Source organism: Artibeus jamaicensis, unplaced genomic scaffold (genome assembly GCF_021234435.1).
Source record: "Artibeus jamaicensis isolate MK-2021 breed Jamaican fruit bat unplaced genomic scaffold, CSHL_Jam_final contig_558, whole genome shotgun sequence".
In the NCBI taxonomy this organism is placed as follows: Eukaryota; Metazoa; Chordata; class Mammalia; order Chiroptera; family Phyllostomidae; genus Artibeus; species Artibeus jamaicensis.
Genome location: NW_026521886.1, coordinates 6,408,386 through 6,424,145, shown reverse-complemented (window position 1 = coordinate 6,424,145; position 15,760 = coordinate 6,408,386). Strand labels below are relative to the sequence as shown.

The 15,760-nt window shown below is 39.1% G+C and overlaps 1 protein-coding gene across 6 annotated transcripts in view; it reads right to left on the bottom strand.

Annotated features, from left to right (window-relative positions):
• Nucleotides 1-15,760, bottom strand: part of TXNRD3 (thioredoxin reductase 3) — a 96,654-nt gene that overhangs the window by 35,433 nt on the left and 45,461 nt on the right. For 5 of the 6 annotated variants that reach the window (XR_008392494.1, XM_053670292.1, XM_053670290.1 and 2 more), the window contains exons 7-10: nucleotides 9,375-9,517; nucleotides 7,317-7,432; nucleotides 6,061-6,286; nucleotides 4,763-4,855 (exon numbers count right to left, since the gene is read on the bottom strand). Coding sequence is in view for 5 of the 6 variants with exons in the window: in XM_053670292.1 (XP_053526267.1) it covers nucleotides 4,763-4,855; nucleotides 6,061-6,286; nucleotides 7,317-7,432; nucleotides 9,375-9,517 (578 nt within the window). In the remaining variant the exon portion in view is untranslated. The remainder of the gene's footprint in view (nucleotides 1-4,762; nucleotides 4,856-6,060; nucleotides 6,287-7,316; nucleotides 7,433-9,374; nucleotides 9,518-15,760) is intronic. The other variant, XM_053670289.1, reaches the window with a different exon arrangement.

Below are 15,760 nucleotides of genomic sequence, written 5' to 3'. Positions count from 1 at the left end.
AAATCATGCCAGGACTCCCCACATCCTTATCTGTTCTTTTTTTATGTAAAAGTCTTTTTTTTAAATTTTTTATTGATTATGCTGTTACAGTTGTTCTATTCCCCCCTTCATTCCCCTCCACCCTAACCCCCCCGTTCCCACCATTACCCCCCCTTTAGTTTATGTCCATGTGTCTCAAGTTCCTTAGATTCTATATTTCCCATGCTATTCTTGCCCCCATCTATTTTCTATCTACTGTCTATGCTACTTATTTTCTGTACCTTCTCCCCCCTTCTCCTCCTCCCACTCCCCTGTTGCTAACCCTCCTTGAGATCTTCATTTCTATGTTTCCACTCCTGATCTAGCTGTGCTTTTAGTTTGCTTTTCTTTTAGGTGTGGTTGTTAATAACTGTGAGTTTGTTGTCCTTTCACTGTTCAGGTTTCTTTAACTTCTTTTTCTTAGATAAGTCCCTTTAACATTTCATATAATAAGGGCTTGGTGATGATGAACTCCTTGAATTTGATCTTATCTGAGAAGCGCTTCATCTGTCCTTCCATTCTAAATAAAAGCTTTGCTGGATAGAGCAATCTTGGTTGTAGGTCTTTGGATTTCATGACTTGGAATACCTCTTTCCAGCCCCTTCTTGCCTGTAAGGTCTCTTTTGAGAAATCCGCTGACAGTCTGATGGGGACTCCTTTGTAGGTGACTGTCCCCTTATCTCTTGCTGCTTCTAGGATTCTCTCCTTCATTTTAATTTTGGCTAATGTAATTATGATGTGCCTTGGTGTGTTCCTTCTTGGGTCCAACTTCTTTGGGACTCTCTGAGCTTCCTAGATTTCCTGGAAGTCTATTTCCTTTGCCAGATTGGGGAAATTCTCCTTTATTATTTGTTCAAATAAGTTTTCCACTGGTGGCTGTTCCTTTCCCCCTTCTGGTACCCCTATAATTCGGATGTTGGAGCATTTAAAGATGTCCTGGAGGTTCCTAAGACTCTCCTCATTTCTTTGCATTCTTGCTTCTTGACTCTTTTCTGTTTGGCCATTATTTGCTTTCTTCTGGTCCACTCCATTGATTTGAGTCCCAGTTTCCTTTTCATTGCTATTGGTTTCCTGTGCAATTCCATTCATTTCAGTTAGTTTCGCCTTCATGTGTTTGTCTAATTTGTGGCTATAATCAACCAGTTCTATGAGGATCCTGATCACCAGTGTTTTAAACCGTGCGTCTGAGAGTTTTGCTATTTCTTCATTGCTTAGTTTTATAGGCTCTGGGGCTTTGAGATCTTCTTGAGCCATTTTTGGTCTGTTCGCGTCCTTTAAGTGTGAGGAGCAGAGCCTTGGACTACCAGGTCGCTGGGTTGTGACCCTGTATGTGGGGGCGTGGTCAGAGCGGGGAAATGGCGGCACCCTCTGCTGTTTCTTGCTGCTGGGTGAGGAGCAGAGGCTTAGGTGGTTCACCTGGGCTGGGCCACTCAGAGTCGCTGGGTTATGACGCTGTATGTGGAGGTGGGGTCAGAGCAGGGAAATGGCGGTGCCCTCCCTGCCGCTTGTGGGGACTGGCTGGGTCCCGGTCCAATCGCCCACTCCCTCGCTTGTCTATCAGCGCACCAATGCGCGACCACAGTCAACCTGCAGCCCTGCTCCCTCGCTGTTTGCCCGCGGTTGCTCGCTTGGTCACTTGCTCTGTCGCTCACTAGGTCCAACCCTGCGCCTGGATTCCGCACGCCTGAGTCCGTCTGACCGTCTGACCGAGTTTTCCTGTGCAACCCCGCTCCACCAGCTGCTGGTTTTGCCCCTTACTGGTCAGGCTGAAGAATTTGTTGTTATCAGACTTCCGAAAAGTTCAATTTTCTGTGTCCTGGCTGTGTTTTCTGTTGCTAATATTTAGTTGTCTCTAAACTTGGTTGTGTGAGAAGGCACGGCTTATCCACCTATGCCTCCATCTTGGCGGAAGTCCTCCTTATCTGTTCTTAAACCAGCTGTGCAAATAGGTCTCCATTCCCTCTGGAAGGTGCTCTTACAGGTTTCAGAGTGGCTATCCTCTTGCTGAAGCTCTCTGTCCTTCAGGATCTGGGGTATGTTGTTCTCAGCCTCCATGTAGTGGTTCAGGGAAATATGTGCTATGTTACAATGGATCATGGTGGAGTCCAGAGAGGCACATGTCCCCAAAAAGTGGCTTCTCCATATGTCCTTCAGAGAAGCAGAAGTGTGCAGCTCAGCATTCCTGATCACAGCTCCAAACATCTCCCACAAATCTGTGCTTGGCTAGGGAGGTCCTCACATAGCTCCATCAGCTCTCTTTACACCCTTTCCTCCTACACAGCTTCTTCCTCCTCTCTTTCAGGCCTCATTTAAATGCTTGACCTGGAGCTCCAATATGACCTCATATCCAGCCTTTCCTATGATGCCCTACTTTTGCCAGTTCCCCTTTTTCTTTTACCTTCTTTCAGCTACTATTTTTAGTCAGGGCAAGAGTTCCCTGTGACAGAGGGGCATCAGGGGTGGGCATCCATTTTCCCTGGCTATATCACCAGTCAGGATAAAACCTTAAAGTCATGTATACCTTTTGCCCTAGGCGGCAGCACAACTATTAAGTTGTCATTGTTATGCAAAGTACCTTAACTGCCTTTTGTTCACTTCCCCCTAATCCAAGTTTAACAGGAATCTGCTATTTTGGGGGACTCCTACACTGCACCCCATTACATTAGAATAAATTTGATACTAAAATCTGACAAGTTCAATATGTGAAAGGAAATTATAAGCCAGTATGATTCATGAATATAGTGTAAAAATTCTAAATTTCAACAACTTATAAATAGAACCTTTACCGAGTTAGGTTTATATCAGGAGTAAAAATTTGATTGAAGATTAGAAAATCAATGTAATTCAACATATTTACAAATTAAAGGAAAAATTGGATTATCATCAGCTACAAAAAGAACTGTTACAAATGAACTCATATACTCACAATTTTTAGAAAACAAAAACCCCCACATAACCAAACCCTTAGCAAACGGAAAATAGAAAAGAACTTCTTTAACTTGATTAAGAATATCTATAAAAACCCTACAGAAAAATATTTTCTTCTTAATATATCTTATTGATTATGCCATTACAGTTGTCTTCTGTGAGCATCCTGATCACCAGTGTTTTGAACTGTGCATCTGATAGGTTGACTATCTCTTGGTAACTTAGAAGTATTGGCTCTGGGGCTTTGAGCTGTTCTTCTTGAGCCATAATGTTTTGGTCTGTTCACACCTGTTACGTATGAGGTGTGGAGCCTTAGGTGTTCACCAGGGCGGGGTGAGCCAGGTTGCTGGTTTGTGATGCTGTATGTGGGGGCGGGGTCAGAGAGGGGCAATGGCATTTGTTCCACTCCCTCTTGGATTTCGGTCCCCTCTGCTGTTTCCCACAAGCAAATTGGGCCCCCCTGGTGCTGGCTCCCTGGTGTTCTGGCCTGTGCACCCTTTAGCACCCTATGGTGAACCTCTCTGTGAACCTGGGAGCTTCTCCCAGCACCTCAAACCGAAAGTTGAGGCCTGTCGCTGGGGCCCTAGCCTGCTTGGTCTGTCTCACTGCTTGCTCCTTTGCCTGGTTTATCTGAGTGTGAATGTGTGACCATAGTCAGCCAGCTAGCTTACACCCTCACTGGGTCTGCCTGTTGCCACCCCAAGCCTGGAATCTGCCAACCGTGGCATGTGCACCTGGGTTCAGTCTGGCCACTTTCCTGTGTGACCCTGCTCCACCAGCCGCTGACTCCGCCCCTCTTACCGTCTGGATGAATGGTTCGTTGTTGTCGGACTTCTGTAGAGTTTAATTTTCTGTGTTTTGGTTGTGTTTTTGTTACTAAAACTCTGTTGTCTTTAAACTTGGTTGTGCAAGGAGGCACAGTGTTTCCACCTATGCCTCCATCATCAAAAAAATTATTCTTAAATAATGAAACACTGGAAACTTTCCTTCAATATTGAGAACAAGATGAGAATGGCTGCCACCACCATTTCTAGTCAAATAGTTTCTACTGGAAGTCCCAGCTAATACACTTATGCACAAAAAAGAAGTAATGAGGAAAACAGTAGAAAAGAGGAAATAAAACTGTTGTTATGCAGAAATATTATGAATATTTACAAAGAAAATTCAAATTAGTCTAAGGGTAAATTATCAAATAAATTTTATATCTTAATATATTTTTTACTAGACTCTCTACATCATTCCCTTTTTTAACTAAAAATATCTATATGTTTTAGAGTATATAAAACATAAATGTATAACTTACATTAAAACTATCAACTACAACTTAGAAATGTCGGCATCCAAATATCAACAATTTAAATTAGAATTGTTGCCATCCATAAACAGCCCATGTACTATTTGGATATTTTAAATATTGATTTTTTAATAAAAATATATTTCAAAAAGATATTTTTGAAAATACAAGATATATTTTTAAATAAAATATATAATATATAAAATGATTCAGTATTTATTGCAAAAATACTTAAATGCAGAAATGTTTAAGATATCTAATGCCCATGAACTAAGTATTAATAAGTCAGGCATATCTGCCTCTAGATTTTGTTCTATGCATAGTTACACATATACTTGCATTTTACCATGGTATCCTTCATGTACCATTATAAATGTCAACAGATCAACTACCTTCCACATTTACTACACTCTCACAAAGAATCAAAAAAACAGTTAAGCCTTGTATAATCTTCCTATAAGTGTCTTCTGTGCTAACTTATGAGTGTGTTCAACTACTTCCTGCTTCTAAAACAAAACTCACTGTGTTATACACTCCTTCAATAGTTTCTGGTCCTTCAGTGGATTTAGCCACTACTTTCAGTTTTCCAGGTGAACCTTTCTCCAACTGTTGAACCTAGTAAGGATAAACAATGTAATGATTCTACCTAAAGGGAACAGAAAACTAATGGGTCCTAGGATGTGCATGTGAGTGTGAATATGTGGGTGTGTGTGTATTTAGGCTTTTGGACTAAACAGAGACAGACAGAGAACAAAGGACTGTCACAAGATACATTTTGGAGGTAGAACTAACAATGGATTAGTTGGAGGTAGCATAAAAGGAAGAATGAAGGGATGCTTACTAAGGTGTTGGTTTAATAAATTGTGTGGACTATAGTATCATTTCGTGACTACACAGGACAGAAAGATTATCAGGGGAATATACATAGGCAGAAAATTAAGAGTTTCATATTTGTCTTGTTAAATTTGAAATGCTTATGAGGAATTCAAGTGGAGATAACTAGTAGGCAGCTGTCCAAATGAGTGTGGAGTTCAGGAGAGATGGCTGAGCATATATATATATATATGTGTGTGTGTGTGTGTGTGTGTGTGTGTGTGTGTGTGTGCCATTAACATTAAGATAACAAAATGTGGCCTAAAGAAGACTGCCTAGGTATAAAGGGCAGAGAATTGAAAAGGGTGGAGGGACCAGGTGTTCTGATATTTACAAGTTGAGTATACATGGAACCACAGGCTGTGGGGCCAGAGAAGTACAGAAAGGGCTGGGTTTCAAATGGAAAGAATGTCAATTGCACCTACTGATGCCAGAGGCCCAGTAAGATAGGATAGAGATGTAACCAATGGCTTTGACAACAGAACCTGACAGGCAGTTTCAAAGGAGTGGCAGGGAAGGAGGAAGCAGCTGAGAGTCTGAGGCAGTGGGAAATGAGAAATAACATGCATAGTTTTCTCCTAAAGGGAAAATGAAAAATGGAGACCTATTCAGAAAAGCAGAGGGGTGGAAGAGCTTAGTTGTTTAAAGATGAATGACACTGAAGGGCATGATAGAGGGAAGTCCCTGAAAAGGTGAGAGAAGGCGAGGAACAGTGACAGAAGAGGGAATCTTGCCTGAGAGGAGCAAGGACCCTGCCCTATCAGAGGAGGAGAAGACAGGGACAAATGGGGGCCAGTTTTATAGACTTGGGGTAGGAACACTATCTTTAAGGTTTCCTACTGAGTAAAGACCAATTTACTCAATGAAATGAAGGAGGGATAAAATAAAAGGCTAATTAAAGAGAGTAAAAAGAAAATAAAAGGAATTCCAACTATCATCAGACTCACCATCACAGGTATAAATTTCCTTAAGAACTTAACACCATGTTGTTCCATGTAGGAACCCACTTTCTCTGCCATTTCTTGATCAAAGCCACGAAGAAGGATTGAACGCACCATAATTGTGACATCTAAGCCAACACCAGCAAGAAATCCTGCACATTCCAGAGCCACATAGGATGCACCAATTACTAATGTTTTGCCAGGGCAATAAGGCAGAGAAAAAAGGTCATCACTGAAAAATAAAAATAAGAAACAGAATACCTAGGCAATAAAAATGAAATAAGTTACTGCTTTCAATAGTCTTTTGTTGGCTGAATTACAATTTGGGGCTTGAATGAAGAAACACTAAAAGAAATGGCCTTCTGGAGTATGTAATAGTTTCTCCTGTGGAGGAAGAAGTATACCTCAGTCTTTTAAAAATCAAATTAGTGGATTGCAAGCAAAGTTTGTGTGTATGTTTTTTATCCTCACCTCAAAAGGACATTTTTTTCATTGCTTTTAGAGAGAGAGGAAGGGAGGATGGGGAGGGAGGGAGAAAGAAGGCAAGGGGCGGGGCAGAGAGAGAAAAGAAACACTGATGTGAGAGAGAAACATAGAGTGGTTGTCTCCCATACATGCCCCATCTGGGAACTGAACCTACATATCTGCCCTGACCAGGAATCAAACCCACAACCTCTGGTTGCATGGGACAATGCTCTAACCAATCAAGCCACACTGACTAGGGCACAAGCAAAGTTTAAAAAAAAACAAAACAGAATAGAAAATATCACACTAACTTATATGTGATAAGAAGAAATATTTTATTTTGGATGTGTGTGTGTGTGTCCACCTAATTAACAGCACAATGAAAAATATATTTCTTAATGTGTATCTGGTCAAAAAAAGCTTGCAAGTCATTGTACTACATTATACATTGTTCTCTTTAGGAATGGCCAGCCATGATTCTCCTGATCAGCTGGTTCACTGTTATTATATTAGACACTAAAACCTAAAGCCAATTGTATTTGCTTCTTCTCTTCAACCTCCAGGAAGGTTAGAGCCAAATTCCCAGAGCAATTATCTAGAAACATAAAGCACATTTTTGTGCGTAAATTTGACCTTATTATTTACCTAACTTTATTTACTCTTTGTTCCATTAAGCTAACTACATAGCTTCTTGCATTGTATATACCTTTATTTATCAATTTAAATCTTTGTAAAACAAGACAGGAAACACATAAACATAATACAATTTACAGTTAAAATGGCCTATTTAATCTTACCTAGTAATACAGTATTCTTTATCTCCTTGGATTCCTAAATACCGTGGCCTTTCACCTGTTGCTATGACAAATTTTGCAGCAGTATAGTAAGTTTCCTGTCCTTTTCTATTGGTTGCCTTGAAAAAAGAAAAGTAAATTTCACTTTTCAAACAACATAACAAAGTACCAGTCACCATGATCAAACTAGTTACTCCCCTCTATGAAGCTTCCCATCAACAGGAACAAACACGCAAAATAATAATGCAGTGTGATAAGCATCATCATAGAAATAGAAGTCTTCACAAAACATTAACCAAAAGACCATAGTGGGGGGTGGTTTAAAGGTGGTGGCATTTCAAGGGGAGATGAGAAAAGTGCAAAGATTTTAGAGAAATGGAAAACTAAAAAGAGAATAGTGCATAAAAATGCACACAGGCCTGAAAGCAGCTGGCATCTGGGGAACAGCAAGTGGCCAGAAGTGACAGGACAGGAGGCTATGTGTCAGAAGTGAAGTCACACAGATTAATGCCAAAAGTAAAGATCCTTCTATGTCACCCTAAAAATCCAGGCTATGGAGCATCAGGAAAGGTTGATCATTGTTTGTTTATTTCCAATTATATAAGTAAATAATAAATACTTTCACATTTTAAAAGTTCAAAAACAATTATAAAATTTAAGCACAAAGGGGTGATTTCAGTGGGATGGAGGGAGGGCAACCTGAAGATAGGGACCTGTGACAGATAAACAAGTCCAAGCTGTGAGGGTGAAATGGGAAGAACCTGAAGTTTCTTACTGGAGTACCTGGAGAGATGCTGGTATCACTAAATGAGGAGGCATAGGAGAGGCAGGGGTGGCTGGGAATGATCACTTATTCAATGAGCTATCCCAGATATATGACAGTTTGAGAACTAAAACTGACTGACTTGGATTTCTAGTATGTTTCATGTGAATGATGTAGGTCAAATTAGCCCATGTATAGCTTTAAATGGACCACCTCCCACCTTTCTAGACAAGAAATGACTACAAAATAACTTCAAATTCTATCAAGATTATTGCACACTATGCTACAAAAGCAGAGTACAAGAATAAACTAGGTGCTTAAGGATGATATTTGCTTGTCTTTCAAAACTCCAATTAAAAAGTTCTGTGTCCATCAAAATGGTCTCATTTTCCTTACATATTGATCTTATAATACATAAACATTATAAATATAAATTTACAAAATATACTAATCTGATGCTACTTTTAATTAATACTTTTATGAATAATATATATTGAAGTTCTATTTAAGGTTTCATTTTTTAAAAGAATTAACACTTTTTAAACGAATGGATCAAAAAATTGTGGTACATATACACAATGGAATTCTATGCAGCAGAGAGAAAGAAGGAGCTACTACCCTTTGCAACAACATGGATGGAACTGGAAAGCATTATGCTGAGTGAAATAGGCCAGGCATTGAAGGACAAATACCATATGATCTCACCTTTGACAGGAAGCTAAACAATAAAACAAACAAGCAAACAGAATAAAAACAAAGACATTAAAATAGAGAACAAGTGGGCAGCGACCAGAGGGGAGAGGGAAGGGAATTTAAGGGGAAAAACGGGAAGGGATTTTGAAGAACAAGTATGAAAGACACTGGGATGAGGACTGTGGACTGTGGGCGGGGGGGGGGAATGGGAGGGAGGTGGGGAGACGGGGCGGAGGGGGGGCTGGGATGGGAGAAATTGACAAAAAAAAACTGTACTTGAAAAATAACTAAATAAATTTAAAAACGAAAAGAAAAAAAAAAGAATTAACACTAAAATTTTGATTTTTTTACTGTTTAAACATTTTCTCTTTTAAAATGGCAATCAAAAGGCAACTTCAAAGAACTTTAAAGAGTTCTTTAAAAGGAAATTTCTTTAATTTAGCTAGACATGTGGAATCCATAAACAATGGAGAAAATACTTGTGCATGCATGGCCGGATATGCACTAGCTATACCCCTTAACATGGGACATGGAATTTTAGTTCAAGGCAAGTACAAGTAGTAGTAAAGGAAAGCAATCAACAAGACAAAATATTCAAACAATACCTTTATTTTATGATGCTCAACAAATTCTCCATAGGAATTTACATAGGCTACTGCCTTCTCCCTTAAAGACAGCCTGTAGCTCCAATTTAGAGAGCCAATATGGTTTTGAATAGCTTCTGTCATGGTCTTCCAGTTGTGCTTCACTGAAAATAAATAACCAGGGTGAAATCATAAAGTGAATTTTACTGTAAATAGTAAACTACATATAACCATACATGAGCCACATAATATATTACTTTAAAAATCAAGAAGTAAACAGAAAATAATTAGTAATTTAAACCTTTTTATACTAGGTATGATTCATACTTCTTCCTCTTTTATATTACAAAACATATGCAAAAAAACATAGTTCTGAAAAGAAGAAAACTGGAGAAAAAAATCCATGAAGGAGAGAATGGGAAAAACTAGCTCTCCTATGGCCATGCATGCAAAGTTATTAGGCAGGAAGATCATCTCTACTCAAGAACACCCAAGAAGACACTTTCACGTTCTGCGAGTGCCTGCTGCATGTGGCCTGCTGCATGTAAAGGAAAGCAAGCCTCTCAGGTCAGTGAGCACTGCACATTCGCCTCCCCAGACAGGCCCAGGCTATTCCCATTCAGTTCAACCAGTGGTGGTTTTATAATAGTGAATACCCTACATTTCTTTATGATAAATATGGTTATTACACACCACTGCACACCATTTGTATTGACATGCTTACCCACTTCCTATTGAAGTTGGGTGACAGTTGATGGGATCAGATTTCTTATCATCCCTGTATCTTCCAGGTGGAATTTACTTCTGAGCATTCACCTTTCCTGCTGATGCTGGTTCTTAAAAGACATACTGTCTCTATGTGTCACCATGTTTATAAGAGACAGAGGCCAGCCCAGGTCACATCAAACTAGATGAGATCCCTGAAGACAAACCCAGACAACAGAGCTCACCCTCTCATCATATTTGGAGATTCACCCCATCTAGTACTCTCAAGATAAGGCCCCACCACTCATCAAGAACATGGAGACACTATGATGCAGGCAAGGAAATGAGGTCATAGTGCAGAGAGGCTTGGCTAATGTAACTGTTTATGACTCAGAAGTCACATAACCCTTTCTAGGATGCCAAAATATATAATAAAGTCAACTAAGATTTTGCAATCTGGAAGATCATTCTGGTTACTACATTACCTGACCACCATTCTATGATCCCTGGAGGTTATGACCCAGCAGTGCTGACCTTTTTTACAGCACATACCCTCATATCCTAAAATACCTCTGCCTCACTCCCTGAATAGTTGTAAAAGCTATTCTTCCAACCCTTAATTCCCTATTCTGTGAAATTCACACTTCATATCCTTGTTTCTGGTTCTTGTTGTAAAGGACATTCTATACATTAGAGGTTCCCAATATGGCTGCACATCGGGACCCCTGGGAAACATGTTGAAATATACAGATCCTAGGACCTATCTCAAACCTGTGCAATCAGGAGCAGGACGTCAGAACCTGTAGTTAAAAAGGTCCCCTAGGAGATTTTAATATGGCAAGTCAATAGACCGGCATTTTGGAACCACTTGCTGTACTGTTTTATTACTCTGTATATTCCTGAAACAGTATGATTTTAAATACTGATGAAAAAAGTCATTCTCAAAGACTAACTTTCCACACTTTTCAACTGAACTTAGAACAATCTGCCAAGTCCCCGCCCCCCCAAAAGGTGATATATTTCTTGAACTTAAATGAAATTTACAAATTAATTTTGAGATAATGACTTCAAAATATTGAGACATTCTCTCCAAAAAACAGTACATATTCTGTTATTTGTATATTCTTATATATTTTGTACCTCCCTAGATTATTTATTCATTCCAAGTTATTCTATCATTTCTGTTGCAATTTCCCATTACATAGTTAACATTACTGCTGATATGTTGTACATTCTCAATATATTGCATATAATTCATATTATAAATTTACAAAATCTTTTTCTTCCTTGTTTTCAAATATATACACATTTTCCTTTTCTATTCTTCCTTTTTGTGCATTGGCCAAAAGCACCAAAACAATGCAGGTATTAGTTAGTGGAAGTGTGCAGCTGTGTCTCAGTCTTGACTTTAATGCAAATGCCTCAAAATTTTCTCCATTAAATACCTGCTTCTGATTTTCCTTCATTACATAAAGAAAGTATTCATTTCTTTGTTTATTTCACTAAGATTTTTTTAAAGCAAGGATAGATGTAAGATTTTTATTAAGTGCTTTTGGAGCCAAAATCTAGGTCATTATGTGGATTTTATGTATTCCTACCTTGATTTCCTAATGTTGACTCATTCTTGCATCCTCAGAATGAATCCTCATAAGGACAGTGCATTCTTTTAGTAGAGTGCTACAGAGGACTTGTCAATGCTTTTTCTAGAAGTCTGGCACCTCAATGGACTATAGCTTTCTATACTTACACTATTCTTCTGTATAATCAAGTCAGCCTCAAAAAATACAAAGTAAACCTTTTCAATTTTTCTAAGCCTCACACAGTTTAAATTAGAAAGAACCCCATAGGCAAGGGAAGTAAAGGCAAAAATAAATGAATGGGATATCAAACTAAAAAAGCTTCTGCACAGGAAAAGAAACCAACAACAAAACAAAGAGGCAACCAACAGAAAGGGAGATGACATTTGCAAACAACAGCTCCAACAAAGATTTAATATCTAAAATATATAAAGAACTCGACATGATTGAGGGGCCCATGGGTGGCAGGATGGCTCTAGCCTAGCAAGGCCCAGGAGCAACCCCAGCCTGGCTATGGCCAGCATGGCCCCTCCATACTCTGTTCTAGCTCTTCCACAAGAGGAGCAGGTCGGGAACACCTGTCAGGATGCACAGGACCCAGATTTCGTGTTCAGGTTTTCTTGGAAGCTAAAACTGGAGGTATGAGGTTACAGGACCCAGTGGCCTCAATGTTATCGAAGGACAAATGTGAACCCTAAGAGATTATGGTTACTTGTTGTAGACCACTCTGCCTGGTTCTAGGAATTGTAACTCTACCCCCTATGGCTAAGGAGGAGTCAGTGAACTCTGGAATTCGAGAGCCACAGGAGACAAAACTTGTCTCTGGTAGCAAATGCTGCCTCAGATTCCTCTCCCTGCCCCCAAAGCTTGGTCGGATGTCGATGATGGGTAAGAGCCCTTACAGCGGGGGGCCACCTAAGCCAGACTCCATCACCTGGGGGGTCTTCATGGAAGTACTTTGTTGCATATAGGCTGCAACAAAGAGCAATGGACTCTCGCCTCCCCCCCACCACCCCGGCTTTGACATAGCCCGAGTCCCCGTGTCCTCTGGGAGAAGTGCTTCCTGGCTCTAATCCCCTTAAGCCTAATTACCTGTTGGGGAGGAGTGCAGCTCCTTGCCTTGCTAGAGCATGTCCTGGGGGAAAATCTGGCATCACAAAGATTTCCTGATAAACCTGTGAAATCTGCTCTGCTAAGAGTGCTTTCATTCATATGTTAAGGGTTTGAGCAGAAAACCCTAAAACTCTGTTCCTGACAGTCTCTGACTCAAACTAAGCCCTCAGATTTCTTTGAAATGTTATCTACTGTTTGATCCTTGCTACCCTGTATTCCTGTGTATTACAACCCAATAAAAGCCCCTAGAGGAGTGGGCTCAACACCTTTTTCCCCTGAGAAACTGGCCACTGCTCACAGCCTTTTTCCTCCGGGAAAAAGGCCACTTCTCTTCCCCAAGCAGATCACATCATGTCTCAGTCATGATTACTCTCATCTGTGGCGGCTGGGGGGACTTGAGAGAAAAGTTGCTCCCACAGTTACTACTGACCAGACTGAAGCAGGACCAAATCAAATGAAGCATGGTAGTAGATAGAATCATCCTCTTAGAAATGTTAATAAAGGGAGTCCTTAAAAATTGACAATAGTAAAATATTTTGTGATACTACAGGCTTTGTTCATTTTTGGTTGCTATACCTGTTGCTGGTAGAAAAAGTTTAAAATTGTCAGACTTGATGTAATATAAACCTAAATTCAAGGTAAAATTTAGTCACCAAACTGCATTTGAAGAAGAGATTATGTATTTCAAAACAGCCTTCATACTTGTTGCAGTGCAGAAACCTGTTTATATAGCTAGGCTAAATGTCAAATATCACCCATACCTGGTAGGATAGTGGAGAACCCAGTTGTGCAGTGGTAGTAAGAAAAAAATAAGAATTTGTTAAATTTTGCAACAGGTGAAACTATGAAATGATTACTGCAATGGTTTAAAAAGTTTGGGTATTAAAATTATTTACCCACTCTTGCTAATGCAGGACACATTAGTAAATACAAGGTCCAACAAAAATAACACCCCTTCTTTATTACAAAATCTTTTATTCCTAAATCATAAGCATGTAATTCTGTAACATAACTATCACACTGAAGCACACCATATGACACTTTAGGTGAAATGTTCAAATTAAAACTATAAATTATTACACCCATATCATTACCCTATCAACCACATTCAAGCAGGCATTACTTCTACTGGACCCTATATTCAGTAACACATGTGAAACTGAAGTAGTAAATATAAAGAAATTTAACTGACTTTAGAGGAAGAAAAATCTCAGTTATGATCCTCTTGGGAAAGTGCTCAAAGACAGTTTCCTAGGTTTTGGTCTTTTCCACTGGGAAATAATATCTGGTCATCCTCATCTAATCACTTTTAGTATTTCTTTTTGGAAAATGAAAGTATAGCCTAGATAATACTATACTGAGCCATCTAGTATATCAATAGTCAGCAGAAAATAGGTTTAGGAAGGATGTTAAAAAAGTGACCATTCTATAAGTTCTCTGTTCCTGAGCAAAGACTGACTTTGGAATATCAAGTTGAAAAGAGTCTCAAGTCATTCATGTGAAAAAACATTTTCATGTTGTTTTTTAAAAATGTGAAGTCTACTATATAGTTGTATAGTGCTCTACTACTTTAGAGTTGCCAAAGCACTGTCTCAATAGTTATCTTGTGTGGTATTTCACAACAACCTTGTGAGAAAGAACAAGTAGCAGTACTGATAACTATATGATTCTTTTTCTAGTGAGAAGAATCGTGTGTAAGCCCAATAACTGCAATACAATAAAGAAATGATTGCTTTAAAAATAAAATGTGTACAAGTATAAATGTGTACAAGTATGCATGTGAGAAAATGAAAACTGATTAATGTCACACAGCTAGTAAACCTGCAGATCTAATGAACCCACCTTTATTTTTAAACAATTTCATTGAGCTGTAACTTACAATAAAACTGAGCCATTAAGTTATACATATACAGTTAAGTACCCACCACTCCGAGGAAGTTTTGGAATACTTTGCTTCACCAAAAAAGTTCTCTCTTGCCCTTTTACAGTCAGTCCTTAACTCCTTCTTACCTACAGCAATCACTGATCTGCTTTTTGTCTAATGACAGAAATTTTGACTCTTCTACAATTTCATATATATATATATATATATATATATAATCATACTGGTAATAATCTCTTGTGTTCTGGCCTATTTTAACTCAGAATGATGATTTTGCGATTTATTCATGTTGTTGTATTTATTAGTGGTTCCTTACATTTTATTGTTGAGTAGTATTCCATTGTGTGGGTATACCATAATTTGTTTCTTCACCAATTGGAAGAGATTTGGGTAGTTTCCAGATTTAGGCTGTAATGAACAGTACTGCTATGAACCTTTACGCCCAAATCTTTATGTGGGTATATGATTTTATTTCTCATGGGTGGATACCTAGCAGTGAGATTCCTTGGCTATAAGCTTAACTTTTAAAAAACTGCCAAACTTCTCAAAAAAAAACAAAAACAAATAAAATATATAAAGAACTCATAAAATCAACACCAAACAAACAATCCAACTGAAAAATGGGCAGAGAACCTGAACAGACACTTCTCTCAAAAAGACATACAAATGGTGAACATATATATAAGAGGTTCGACCTTACTAGCTATTAGGGAGATACAAATCAAAACTACCATGACATACCACCTCATTCCTGTTAGAACAGCTGTTATCAACAATACAACTGATAAAAAGTGTTAGAGAGGTTGTGGAGAAGAGGGAACCCTCATTCATTGCTGGTGGAAACGTAGACTGGTACAGCCACTATGGAAAACAGTATGATAGTTCTTCAAAAAATTAAGAACTGAGTTATTATATGACCCAGCAAATTGTCTCCTGAAGATCTATCTGAAGAGCTTGAAAACACGTGTTCACAAAGATATATGCACCCTCCCTGGCTGGTGAAGCTCAATGGATTGAGTGGAGGCTGTGAACCAAAGGGTCGCTGGTTCAATTCCCAATCAGGGCACATGCCTAGGTTGTAGGCCAGGTCCCTACCCAGTAGGGGGCACATGAGAGGCAACCACACACTG